Source organism: Gossypium raimondii, chromosome 3 (genome assembly GCF_025698545.1).
Source record: "Gossypium raimondii isolate GPD5lz chromosome 3, ASM2569854v1, whole genome shotgun sequence".
NCBI lineage: Eukaryota > Viridiplantae > Streptophyta > Magnoliopsida > Malvales > Malvaceae > Gossypium > Gossypium raimondii.
This window is the reverse complement of record NC_068567.1, coordinates 61,327,672-61,340,328: the sequence shown is the minus strand read 5'-3', so window position 1 is coordinate 61,340,328 and position 12,657 is coordinate 61,327,672. Positions and strand designations below refer to the sequence as shown.

Genomic DNA, 12,657 nt, shown 5'->3' with positions numbered 1-12,657 from the left:
TACAAGTGTATCCACACACACACACATATATATATATATAAAGGATATAAACAAACAGACATGCATTACTATTCCATTGAAAGATACAAAGGAGATAAACAGACAAACATGGATTCCATTGAAAGATCCGTTAATAACAATTAGAATTGACAATTTTTTAAAAAATAAGGAGATAAGAGGTTCCACCGAGATTTGAACTCGGGTTACTGGATTCAGAGTCCAATGTCCTGACCACTAGACCATGGAATCATCTGATGTCACAGTATTTATTTATGATAATAAAGGAAAGTAACGTTTTCCAATCTAACCTCCCCCATCCGCCGCCGTATATCCTTCAACCACCGCACCTCACCTTGTCCTCCATACTCATAAGTCAAAAGTCACCTCTCTCCACCTGAAACAACATATTCATTATATAATGCTCCGACACTCCATTATGTAAAGCGATAAATAGTTAGTCTACCTGCTCTAGACATAAGGGTTGAGGAGAAAACTGCTCGACACAAGTAAAATTTTGAAGAAACATTTTAAGCTTTAAGAACGACAGTAGGCTTGATCCAAATAAAGAAGAACATTGCCCCTTTTTTTTTTTCTTCCTGTTTTCTTCAAGTAAATCCTAAGTTAAAGATGTTAGCATTTCCATTTGAACTCCATTTTTGCTATGAAGAGAAATCAGAAAGACGAGCATGTTTCATGTTGGGTGTATGGAGAGATAGGGCTGACATGTAAGAAATATCTATATGGCATAATTTTATTGGAGGAACGTTTTGCAATTGGATTGTGCAGTTCTTGTGATGTAATTTCTATTAATCCATCCGATCGGTTTCTTGAACATTAAAAATGCAAGAAATAAAATTAAAAAAAAAACCATTTCAATTAGTTTAATGGTAGTTTTTAACTTCAATTCTCAAACAGTTTGCTAGTCAATTAGTCTAACCTCTCTTTTCTAATCACTATCTCCATCAATTTTCAATCCGGTTTAAACAACTTTACTTTTGAATTTACCAAAATATGAATTCAATTTGGTTATAAAAGTAATAACTTGAATTGTCCAACATGAATAAAAATATTTGAATCTAAAATGATCTGAAAATGAAATAATTTGAGTTTGAAATTATTTTAATCCAAAAATTTCAATTTTATTCAAACTCAAAATAATCTAAATTCAAAACAACCCGGACCAAAAAATAATTTATATTGAAAAATCAAACTAACCAACTCATATAACCCGAACCGAAATAACGCAAATTTAAGAAAACCTAAAACAACCAGACTTTAAATTGACACTAATCTAAACTCAAAATGATATGAAAATTTTAAAACCCTATTTACTTGACCAAGGAATGGCAACGAGTTTTTTTAACTCCACATGAGGGATTAAAAATTCACGAAAATATGAAAAAGGAAATACATGGTGATCATTTAATCCCAACTCCACCATCAGTATATCAAATAATGATAATACACAAATCAGAAAAATCTTGTCACTTCTCATTTGGCAAAGTTTTACAAATTGAAAATTTGTTCCCTGAACCTGGGATTTCCACATGATTCATTTATCCATCATTGCATTAAAATGTAGCAAAAACAAAATAATTCATAGCATAGATTCACAGTGTCAATGAACTAAAAACATGGTATATGCCATTGCAAGAACATGCATGTATCATTTTATTTTCAGCAACTGAGCAAGAAAAAAAGTAGAGGAACAACATCAGCGATAAAGGCTTTCGGATCTGAGATTCTCTGCGATCTCAGTTTCCCAACGGTCACCATTCTCGAGCAGCTTCTCTTTGTCATACAGAAGTTCCTGCAAGATCATTGACAATAACAAATTTTACTTCAACTTGCAAGGGATAGTAGCTGTTTATGATTTAATTAAAAAGAAGATGAACCTCATGAGTCTCGGTGGCAAATTCAAAGTTCGGTCCTTCAACGATCGCATCAACAGGACATGCCTCTTGGCAAAGTCCACAATAGATACACTTGGTCATATCGATGTCATACCTGAAAAATTGAACTGATGTCAGACAAAGGAGACAACAATAACAGAAGAAGAAGAGAGACGATGCACCTTGTTGTCCGACGACTTCCGTCCTCTCGTTCTTCAGCCTCTATTGTGATTGCCTGTGCTGGACATATCTATTAAACCACAACCACTTCATGAGAAATAAATCGTGATAGTAAATCCATATAAGTAAACTTCAATAGCGACTACGAGCACGGTTTGACCAGGTCCAAACATTTGCAGATTGCAGACGTGGCTCCCTTCTATAAGCAGTGGATGTAATAGAGATAACTCAAAGAAAATATAGTAAAGGAATCGATTAAGTGACCATAATATCTGTTTAAATGTCAGTATTTCAATCTAAAGCAAAATACAGACTCAAAAGCTAAAAGCCCACAGGCAATGCCATGATGGTATTATTCCCACCCAATAAAAGAAGCAATTTAGATAATGGGGTCAATAAGATGAAGCTTCAACTTACAGCTTCACAAAGTTTACAAGCAATGCAACGTTCCTCTCCAGTTGGATATCGGCGGAGAGCATGCTCCCCACGAAAACGAGGGCTCAATGGACCCTTCTCAAAAGGATAGTTAATCTGCAGAAGAGAAGCCATGTTAGTATCATAATTCATGCATTTGCTTCAATGTCCACTCCACCCCCACCCCCAAAGAGAAGGAAATAAAAAGACACTTACAGTAACTTTTCTTTCAAAGAAGTACTTGAGTGTCAACATGAGACCCCTAACCATTTCAGTTAGAAACAATGTGTTTATGCTTCGCTCAAAAACTGCAATTCAGCAGAGCATAACAAACCATTATTCCCTAAAATAAATCATGTAACAAGTTACGGAAAGCAAAACATTTCAGTGCTTTAAATTACCAGAACTCCAGTCCTTCGAAATCTCCTTTGCAAGCTGCTCTCTTTCTTCATCATCTACAGTTTACACACATGAAAACATAAATGAGCCAAGACATCTAAATATTAAGTAAAATCAAACATCTAGGCTAGTGAACATGCATTGAAAAAAAGCTGTAATAGGCACGTCTTAGAGTGGTTTTTGAGTAGAATGGTGCCGGAAAAAAAAATCATGGAAGCACTTATTCCCCATTGCAGGCTGTTTCAAAATTCAAAACATCTCTCAGTCTCTCCCGATTAATAGCAAAAATCATTCGTCATAATTCATATTCTTAACTTTACATCCATCCTCCAAAGAGTTCTCAAATACTTCCCCTTTCAAAATAACGAGATTTATAATAAAAATGAATTACATAGAGGGAGTAGAGCAACCTTTCATGGTGCCATAGGAGTGTGCACCGAGTCGCAGCCCATAGTGTTGTGATGAACCCTGCAACGCTTGCCCTGACAAAGCCTATTCATACATAACAAAGTAATCAGTAAAACAAAGAACCCTTGAAAATCATAACGATGCCTGATAACACTGAATCAATAAAGTGAAGTTAATATAGCATTTTCAGTCGACAGGTAAAGCAATTAAAACAGCAAATTTTAATATTACAAACAACGTAGATAAATTCTCTAACCTAAACTTTTACCTACGGAGCCTTGCCCTTTTCCTTAATTCATTTCCTAAATTAAATCACCGCATGCCAGAAAAATCCTAACATTCTAGTTCCCCTAGCCTATATCAACGGAAATGGAGAATTTATAATCGATTCCATGAAATTACAAATCTAGGGTTTAAGTGAAACGAAAATTTTCAAATAAAAAAAAAAGTGGAGAAAAGTGAGTTCTTATTACGAGATGTCGAGCTCTGAGAGCGGTGAGAGAGTTACGAGCGAAGATCGCAGCCATTGATTTTCTTTTCGTTCTTGGTTAATCTAACGGTACTTGAAGACGATTAAGGTCTTCGCCGATCGGACTGTAAAACCAAGCTACAGGAGAACCTGCTCGTTAATTGGGGGTTTATTTCCAGTTTTCACATCATTTTGGGATGACAAATAACGACATCGTTTCAGTGATCCAATTGCAAGCCTATTGCTCCTTTGAGATTGGGCCAGGGCCTGTAGTGTAGAATCAATTTTTTTAGTAAATAACACAAAGGACATTAAATTATTAATAACCTTACATTTTAGTTACTTAACTTTAAAAAATTACAAAAATGTTATTGAACTATTTGAAACTTTTATTTAACTCATTGGGTTATTAACTTTTTCTAAAATCTAGAAAGTGAGCTCCAAGCAACGATTTAACGATCAATAAAGTGGGTTAGTACCTATCAATGAATAGAAAAATATACCTTAAATCTAAGTTAATATGAGCTGGATATTGAAAAACATCGTGATGTTCAAAGTTATTTCACATGAAAAAACTAATAAAAATTTGAGAATAGAGAAGACAATATATCATCAATTTTAACGATTCAATGACTTAAATAAAAATTTACGAATAATTCAATGATCATTTTGTAACTCTTTAAAGTTAAGTGACCAAAATGTAAACTTACTAATAGTTCAGTGACCCGTTTCTCAATCAGCGCCCAAAGAGGCTCGGGGTTCAGTTACGCCGTCGTTTAAGATCTAAAATCTCGAATCTGAATTATAGGGTTTAAGGATGAACTTGGCCCCCTAATTCTTCGCCTCTGGTTTTCAGTTTCACCAGCCAGAAGACCAAGCAAGCAAGAAAATGACGTCGTTTTGCAGGTCAGCATTAATGGCGGCTTCTAGATCCCTCTCTTCTCGACCCAAATCCCTTACTTTAAGAACCCTAACCCCAAAACCCATTTCTTCTCCTTTCTCTTCTCCATCAACAAGAACCCTTCCTTGCGCTTCAAGGTACTTTCTTTTTCAATTTTCCGTCTAAATGTTGTGTCAAATTCTTAACTTTCCTTTCGGTTTGAAGGATCGTATCGGCGTTGGGAGGAGTAGAGTCGATGATGCCACTTCATAGTGCCATTGCTTCTGCTCGATTACAATCAAGCATCGCCGTTGATTCTTCCTTCTGGAGCTGGCTCTCTCAAGGTTCATATTTTTATTTTTTTGGATTTTTTCCTTAATTTTTCTTGAGCATTAATTCTCATTTTTGTTTACTTCCCTAAGTTCCATTCGATGTTTTTTCAAGAACCCAAAGTAGAGATTTTAGATAGAAATGATTTTTGTGTTGCTCTTAGTTATAATTTTTATGAGGAAATATATAAATAAAAAAAGGTGAATGGACCTGATAGGCCTTCTATTATAGGGACCTGATCAAATTAGTCCCTCTACTACTAAATAGATCAATATAGTCTCTGAACTACTGAAAAGAATCAAATAAGGTCAAGTCATTTACTGTTTTTATGGTTTTGTAAATGAAATCTTTTGTTTGGAATTGAACAGCAATTAATAATAAATTTCAAGATATTCTTTATATAGTAAACTTATCTCTGTTACAATTTGGACTTATTTGATCCTTTTTAATATTATAAGGACTAAATTGATCCTTTTAATAATAGAGGGACTAATTTGATCTAGTCCCCATAAAAAATACAATAATTTTGAGCAATACACTTACTTGCTTTCCTACTTTATGCAAAAATAGGACTTGCAACACCATTGTGACAAAGCTGGATCTTTTGTTGGACAATGAAAGGCATATGATCTTTTTTTTTTATAGAAATCTATGTCAATGGAAATCAAATTGTTCAAGATTTTTTCTTTGTATTCTGAAATTATGCATTTAACTTTTAGGGTCTGCAGGTTTTTTTCCTTTACTATTTGTTTCGAATCCCGAGCTTCTTTATGATGGGTTGAATGATAGGGATGACATACTGTTTTTGCTTTGGTATTCAATTTTGTTCAAGATAATGGGATTTTTCTTGCTGATGTTTCTATGTGATGAATCTGTTAGTCCTTCCATATGGTTTTGAGGAATTACTGTCCAGTGTCCATATCGAAATCCTTGTATTTAAGTGATTCAGTCTTTAATTGCTTGCAAAGTGAATTCCTTAGACCTTGCTTATTCCAATATAACATTGCTATATAGCAACTCTCATCTCCATTTATTGCATGCTTTTTGTTGTCCCTATGTGATGAATCTGTTAGGCCTTCCATATGGTTTTGAGGAATCACCGTCCAGTGTCCGTATCGAAATCCTCGAATTTAAGTGATGCTCATCAGTCTTAAATCACTTTCAAAGTGAAGTCCGTAGACCTTGCATGTTCCAAACCTAGAATGTTATTGCAGTTTTACGATATACCTTTCCTATACACTTCCATCTCCATATATTGCATGATGAATCTGTTAGGCTGTCGATACGGTATTTAAGGAATCACTGTACAGTGTCCATATCAAAATCCTCATATTTAATTGATGCTCATCAGTCTTCTATCACTCGATGTTCTTAGACCTTGCTTGTTCCTAACCTAGGCTGTTCTTGCGGATTTTGTAATATACCCTTTTATTGCATGCTTTTCTCTTTCAACTTGCTTCATACTTTTATTCTAATCAGCAGAGATCGAAAAGATATTTCGGCCAAGCTTTTCTTCCTATTGATTATCTTCCATTTTTCTTCCTTGTGTCCTAGACTTCGCGGTTCCTCGGTGACAAGAGTGAGAGCTTCCATTATTCCAAACCTAACTGTCTTGCAGTCAACCAGCAGTTCGTTTTCGCCCCTTTTCTGCATTTCTCATCTCTTTGCTGGAATCATTTTCTACCTGTGGCAGAAATTGAGTTTTCTTTTCTTTTCCTTTCCCCCAAACACATTGAGGAGACATTGTATATTGTCACATTTGACTGTTTGTATCCGAATATGACGATTTTATTTACTTGTGGACAAAAAATTGAAGGCAAATGCAGTGCCATTTACATGTGTTTTTGGTGTTGTTTCAAAACGGTAAAGGTTAATAATGTTTTTAGTTTCAGTACTTGTTTCATAATCCACTGATCGAATATTTATCGAATATTTAATGTTTTGTCAGTGCATAAGTCATGAATAATAACATACCACATCATATATTAGTACTTGTAAATAAATATAAATAATATTTTTTTAAAATACAAATAATTTTATTTAAATATAATTAAACGTTATAAAACAGAGACCAACAGATATGATTAAATTTATTGTCGTGTTTCATTATTACTATAATACTATTACAACCAGAATTTATTTTTAATGTTATTTCTATAATTATTAAAATATCCATAATTAATTTTAAAATTTTAGGTATTTATTTTCTAAGTTAAATCCTAATTGAAGAGGGATTAAATGAAAACTAAAAAGAAAAGCTTATATAAATCCTAATTGAGGTGGGATTAATTAAAAGTTAAAAGATAAATCCTAATTGAGGTGAGATTGAAAAGCTAAAAAAATAAATCCTAATTGAAGTGGGATTAATTGTGGGGCTTATATATAATCTTAGCTCAGTTGAGTGAAATTATATCTATTCAAGAAGCAAGCTTAAAATTAATTTTAAAGTCGGCACTCAACAGAGACAATAACCAAACACTACAAAATAGAGAAAGAAGAGATTATTGTGATTAACTATGTCGATTTCTAGCAATAAGTCGGTCGTTGTGAGACAAGTTTTTGCTGAAGATTTGGACAGTGAACTTTTGATGATTAAGACAGCAATTCTGAGGTATCCTTTTGTATCTATAGATACTGAATTTCCGGGGACGATATTTAAACCCAGTAAGCAAGTGATCCGTGAAGGCAATCCGATTATCAATTATCACTATATGAAGTTGAATGTTGACGCACTTCAAGTTATTCAGCTCGGCTTGAGTCTTTCAGATGCTCAGGGTAATTTACCGAACTTTGATTCTCCCTTTTCTTACGTTTGGGAATTTAATTTTAGAGATTTCGATATCAACCGAGACTGCTATGCTAGCGATTCGATCGAACTACTCAAACGTCAAGGGATAGATTTTGAGAAGAATAAAGAGAAAGGGATTGATTCTAAAGATTTTGCAAAGAAGTTTTGGGATTACGGCTTGCTTTTCAACTGCTATGGTCTGAAAAGTATTACCTGGATTACTTTTCACGGCACTTATGACTTCGGATTCATGCTAAAGATTCTTACTCAAAGTCCACTGCCTTTGCATCTTCACTCATTCATGCATCAATTGGCTTATTTCTTTGGCTACAACATTTTCGACCTCAAATACACCTTCAAGTTCTTGGGACTGCTAGGCGGTTTAGAGAAAATAGCTCAAACATTAAACGTGGCTCGTATTACCGGATCAAGTCATCAAGCCGGGTCGGACAGTCTACTCACGCTTCAATGTTTTATGAAGCTCAAGAGTGAGAATATTTTTGAATCTAAGTGGAACGAGACAAATCAAATGTTGCTGCCTCCCCTAGCATTATATGGACTAGTTCAAACCGTAGGATGAAACATTTTGCTCTCTTTAGTCTCATTTGTTTAGAAACATAAAAGCAATGTTATTGAAATTATCATTGTAATAAATGAATTACATATTAGTAGTTAATAAGAAAAGGATAAATTACATACATAATCGGATGTAAATATTGTTACTTCTCGGTTAGAGAATTTGCTTAATAATATTTTGAAAATATGAACTAACATAAGACCGGAGTTTGTTCATTCAACCATCGTATAGCTGTAGGGTTTTTTTTTCCATAATTCAAAGGTCAAATTTTTACGTAATAAGATTATGAAGAAATTTCATGCAAATCCGAGTGTACAAATTGAGTGCCAGATACTGAAGTAGGCGACTTGGATGCAAAGCAGGAAGTACTGGGGTTCTTGGACTACTGGGGTTTGATTAACTTTCATCCAGTTGATTCTGCGGTGGTCAGTCCTGGTGATGATGGTGACGGGATAGGATTCTTTGCTTGAAAATTAGTTTCACTTTGAGGTGATTGAATCACGCCCATCAGTTGTTCCCAAAGCTAACCTTTCAACTCCATGCATGCCATCTGGGTTTCTTCCAGAGTCTGCAGTTCTTGATGATTTGTTGAGACTTGAGGGACCATCTGCTGATTACCATTGCACCATTGCAACTCTTGTTCAGCTGATTGCTCTCGGAAGCGCTACCATTGCCAGAAGCAGGTTCGCGAATAGTGACTTAACTAATAACCTCAAAATATTGAGTGCACTATGCAAGGAAAAACTGCACCAACTATGTCTGTTGGGGTGGAATTTATATATATATGTATTTTGTATCTACGTATGCATGTTATATTCAGTTTTATGTTCCTAAGAGAGCAAGAGGGAATTCTGTCCCTAAAGATGTCTGAAGCAACAGAGACTAAGACTACTTCTCAGTATGATGAGGTTCCCCAATAGGGGATCAGATAACTTGGCATCCCAGGTTCCACCAAATTAAAATTAAGTGTTGTAAATGCAGAGAACCACATGTCAAAAAATTGTGAACACAGATATTTATTTTCTTATTTAATCTGAACCTTATAATATAGCATATGTATAATTAAATAAAACTATATTTATAAAATATAATAATTCTAACAAAATAATTATATTATTACTTGAATTGAGTGGGAAAAAGATGCTGAAATTTAAAATTAAAGATTAAAGGATGGATTATATTTTATTTAATATAAAACAGGTCATAATTTGAGTATATTAAAATATTACATTAACTATTTTTGACCATTAATAATTAATTTTAATTAACTATTTTTTGTATACTATTACCTCTAGAATTTATTTATTTTTAATATTACTTCCGTAATTATTAAATATATTCATAATTAATTTTAAAAATTTTCCGAATATGGTTAGATTTTTCCCAATAAAATTTTAGGTATTTATTTCATAATTTATATCCTAATTGGCTGGTAAAACTTGTGTCTTAAGTAAGTGCTTAAGTAGGATTCCAAACCTGAATGAGAGAGCAAATAGTAGCAAAGAGGATTAAATGAAAAAAAAAGAAGATAAATCCTAATTGGGATGGGATTAAATGAAAAGTTAAAAGATAATTCTTAATTGAGGTGGGATTAAATGAAAAGTTAAAAAGGTAAATCCTAATTAAGGCGGGATTAACTGTGAGACTTATATATAATCTTCATTTGTTATTACATTGGACAATCTTTCTTATTTAGACTTTTATCACCTTCATTTGTTTTATTGCTAGTTTTTTTTTCCCTTAATGATAAATATTTTTTTAAAATTAAATAACTCAATCTAATTAATTTAATATTTAATATTTTTTTTATAAAAGTGGGATTAAACCAAAACAAACTAAAACCAGACCACTCTACATTATATAAATCATGTAGAGTCGGGGGTTGCATGAATATAGACTTGCCCAAAGGTATTGAGAATGTCATTTTTGCTAAATCATCTGTTATCTTGTTGGTCTTTCTGAAAACATATATTAAGCGAATTGTCCAGTCATGCTGGATAAGCTCCTTAATGCTATAGATCACCGAAGAATTATGTTGTTCCTTTCTAATTTCTTGAATTGCTTGAATAGCTTCTATGTTGTCTATCTCAAGAATCACTTTCTTCAAGCTTAAATTTCATGCTAATTGGAGACCATCAAGTATACCCCAGAGCTCAACCATGAGCACTAAACAACATTCAATATTTCTTAAAAATCCTGCAATCTATACTCTAACTTGATCACGGATTATTCATTTTAAAATAGCACTTTCTGAAAATTAACACACAACACCGTAAATATTCACCTTTTCTATCCATCATATGGTGGTTTCCATCTTATTTTTAAAAAAATTGAGATTTACCTATTTCTTTTTTTAGGTTTTTTTCCTTAAAAAAAATTAAAAATTTAGACCCAAAATTTTGAATAGCAGATGGGGGTTGATTTGACAAATAATTTGGTGGTTTGGGGATGGCTGTCACGAGCTACTCAGCTCATGTTATAATTACATTGATGCAGTAGTTGGACTTAGGACACACACCATGTAACGTGACGTGGTTGTTACTTTCCTTGCCTACCCAAACCATGAATATTGAGGTTATTAAATCGATATAACTTATAAATATCGATGATTAAAATTGTTATAATAATAATTTTAAAAATTATTATACTTAGTTATTGGTGATAAAAAAGAAAAAGTTTAAATAGTTAAGTAATAATTTTTATTTTTTATAATTAAATAATTTTAAAAAATTATTAATAATTGAATAATTATTTTGTAATATTTTATAATTAACTGAACAAAAGGAAAGAATTAATAGATAAGGAAGAGAATAATGTAAGGTAATCAATAAGATTTTATATTTATGATTAGTTTTTCCTTGGACAAGCAGAATTTGGGGCCATGGGGCCAGAGTTATATATTTATTGGGTAAACTATACTTTAAATTATTAGTAAGTTTATATTTTGATTACTTAATTTTAATAAATTATAAAATGATCATTGAATTATTCAAAAATTTTCATTTAAGTAATCGTGTTGTTAAAATTGTTGTTTAACCTTCTCAGATCGCACTGCCTGCACCGATCAAAAGCTCTCATTCCCCTTCCTTTTTACAGTTTAGTTTTTTTTTCCCATGAAACATCACAAATTTATAAACTAAAATTCAAACAGTTCTCTTCTTTGATCTCCGACACTAACCATCAGATCAATTTGGATCTAAAGCATGCTCTTCTACTCGTCGATGAGTATTGATCCACCATGCCGGACGTCGCTTGGAACTTGCTAATCAAACTTCTTTAAAAATAACTTAACAGTCTAGTGACTTAATAACAAAACTTTTTAATAGTTCCGTGACTTAAATGAAAAATTCTGAATAATTCAATGACCATTTGTAACTTTTTTAAGTTGAGTGACCAAAACTTAAACTTACTAATAGTTTAGTGATCTTGGGTGTAGTTTACCCGTATTTATTTTAGTATTGAGCTTAACCCCTAAGCATAATTAGGGGCGGCAATATAGCGGTACATGGCAGACATCAACAAATTTATTATCACTTCATAGTTGACACATTTTGTCAGCAGAATGGGAGGAGACAAACAATTATCATAATTACTCTATACCAACTAAAAAAAAATCCACCTGCCTAGTCCTATATCCACTTTTCAATCGGGCAACTTGACTTTTACCATCTTTATGTCCAAAATTTAAGCCTAAGTTTATTTCTTAAATAATAATAGAACTTACTATTACATTCAACACTTATTAATCTACTTTCCTATCATAATTTACAATATATTAACTATTATGTTTACATTACATGAACATATTATAATTGTATATTATATTCAAAATTATTAAATACTTACATTATATAATTTTGGTCAAATTTTGATATTGGATATTGTACTTTGTGTAAATTATGGATTTAGTACTTAATACTTTAATTTGATCAATTTTAGCCTCTGTACTTTTCCAATTTTGAACTTTTAGTCCTAACCCGATATTAACAGTTAAATCTGTTTGATTAAATTATGTCATTAGTCTTGTATTATGCGTCCACGTTCACCAATTGGATCAGTCTTAGTGGTTGTAACTTTTGAATTTGTAATTTTTAGTATTAACACAAACGACAAGCGTTAAATATATTAATTGATTTTTTATGAGTAATATGTGAAAACAACAAAGAAACAAAGCATTACACATGTGATAATATGTTTGATACATCAGAAATTGAAAATAACAGAACTTAACTTAATGAATTTAATAGTTATCATTTGGTTAGGACTAAAATTTTCAAATTCTAAAAGTACATGAACCAAAAATGGCCAAATTAAAGTATA

General features: G+C 32.5%; 3 protein-coding genes, 1 long non-coding RNA gene and 1 other non-coding gene across 6 annotated transcripts; 2 read left to right on the top strand and 3 right to left on the bottom strand.

Annotated features, from left to right (window-relative positions):
- Window positions 1-95: 95 nt before the first annotated feature.
- LOC105795307 (uncharacterized) lies at window positions 96-823 on the bottom strand. Its single transcript, XR_001134235.2, has 2 exons — window positions 464-823; window positions 96-394 (listed from the first exon to the last, which is right to left on the bottom strand). It is a non-coding gene; the product is annotated as an uncharacterized LOC105795307 (long non-coding RNA).
- On the bottom strand, window positions 178-249 carry TRNAQ-CUG (transfer RNA glutamine (anticodon CUG)). The gene has a single exon. It is a non-coding gene; the product is annotated as a tRNA-Gln (tRNA).
- Window positions 824-1,462: 639 nt separating the features above from the next.
- Window positions 1,463-3,956, bottom strand: LOC105795304 (NADH dehydrogenase [ubiquinone] iron-sulfur protein 8-B, mitochondrial). The gene is made up of 8 exons (XM_012624870.2): window positions 3,767-3,956; window positions 3,296-3,377; window positions 2,888-2,941; window positions 2,703-2,794; window positions 2,490-2,603; window positions 2,075-2,142; window positions 1,896-2,007; window positions 1,463-1,810 (listed from the first exon to the last, which is right to left on the bottom strand). Exons 1-8 carry the CDS (start codon window positions 3,818-3,820, stop codon window positions 1,715-1,717), a joined length of 672 nt encoding a protein of 223 aa, XP_012480324.1. The 5' UTR covers window positions 3,821-3,956; the 3' UTR covers window positions 1,463-1,714.
- A 602-nt stretch (window positions 3,957-4,558) lies between these two features.
- LOC105795305 (protein NONRESPONDING TO OXYLIPINS 2, mitochondrial-like) lies at window positions 4,559-6,813 on the top strand. Of its 2 annotated transcripts, none has more exons than XM_052628714.1 (3): window positions 4,559-4,800; window positions 4,868-4,986; window positions 5,543-5,830. In XM_052628714.1, the coding sequence occupies exons 1-3, from the start codon at window positions 4,652-4,654 to the stop codon at window positions 5,560-5,562; spliced, it is 288 nt and encodes a 95-aa protein (XP_052484674.1). In that variant the 5' UTR covers window positions 4,559-4,651; the 3' UTR covers window positions 5,563-5,830. The 2 variants fall into 2 exon arrangements, with proteins under 2 accessions (XP_052484674.1, XP_052484673.1); XM_052628713.1 differs by lacking the exon at window positions 5,543-5,830 and adding an exon at window positions 6,527-6,813 and having other exon boundaries at window positions 4,563-4,800.
- Window positions 6,814-7,225: 412 nt separating this feature from the next.
- Window positions 7,226-8,807, top strand: LOC105796231 (probable CCR4-associated factor 1 homolog 11). Its single transcript, XM_012625804.2, has 2 exons — window positions 7,226-8,331; window positions 8,700-8,807. The coding sequence occupies exons 1-2, from the start codon at window positions 7,489-7,491 to the stop codon at window positions 8,805-8,807; spliced, it is 951 nt and encodes a 316-aa protein (XP_012481258.2). The 5' UTR covers window positions 7,226-7,488.
- The last annotated feature ends 3,850 nt before the right edge of the window (window positions 8,808-12,657 follow it).

Coding starts and splice junctions, on each gene's coding strand:
- LOC105795304 (XM_012624870.2), bottom strand. CDS start 3,820: ATGGCTGCGATCTTCGCTCGTAACTCTCTCACCGCTCTCAGAGCTCGA. Junction 2,795..2,887: donor TTCGAAGGACTGGAGTTCTG/GTAATTTAAAGC, acceptor GCTGAATTGCAG/TTTTTGAGCGAAGCATAAAC. Junction 2,143..2,489: donor CTTGTAAACTTTGTGAAGCT/GTAAGTTGAAGC, acceptor GTGGTTTAATAG/ATATGTCCAGCACAGGCAAT.
- LOC105795305 (XM_052628713.1), top strand. CDS start 4,652: ATGACGTCGTTTTGCAGGTCAGCATTAATGGCGGCTTCTAGATCCCTC. Junction 4,801..4,867: donor ACCCTTCCTTGCGCTTCAAG/GTACTTTCTTTT, acceptor TTCGGTTTGAAG/GATCGTATCGGCGTTGGGAG. Junction 4,987..6,526: donor CTGGAGCTGGCTCTCTCAAG/GTTCATATTTTT, acceptor CTTGTGTCCTAG/ACTTCGCGGTTCCTCGGTGA.
- LOC105796231 (XM_012625804.2), top strand. CDS start 7,489: ATGTCGATTTCTAGCAATAAGTCGGTCGTTGTGAGACAAGTTTTTGCT. Junction 8,332..8,699: donor TATATGGACTAGTTCAAACC/GTAGGATGAAAC, acceptor GATGCAAAGCAG/GAAGTACTGGGGTTCTTGGA.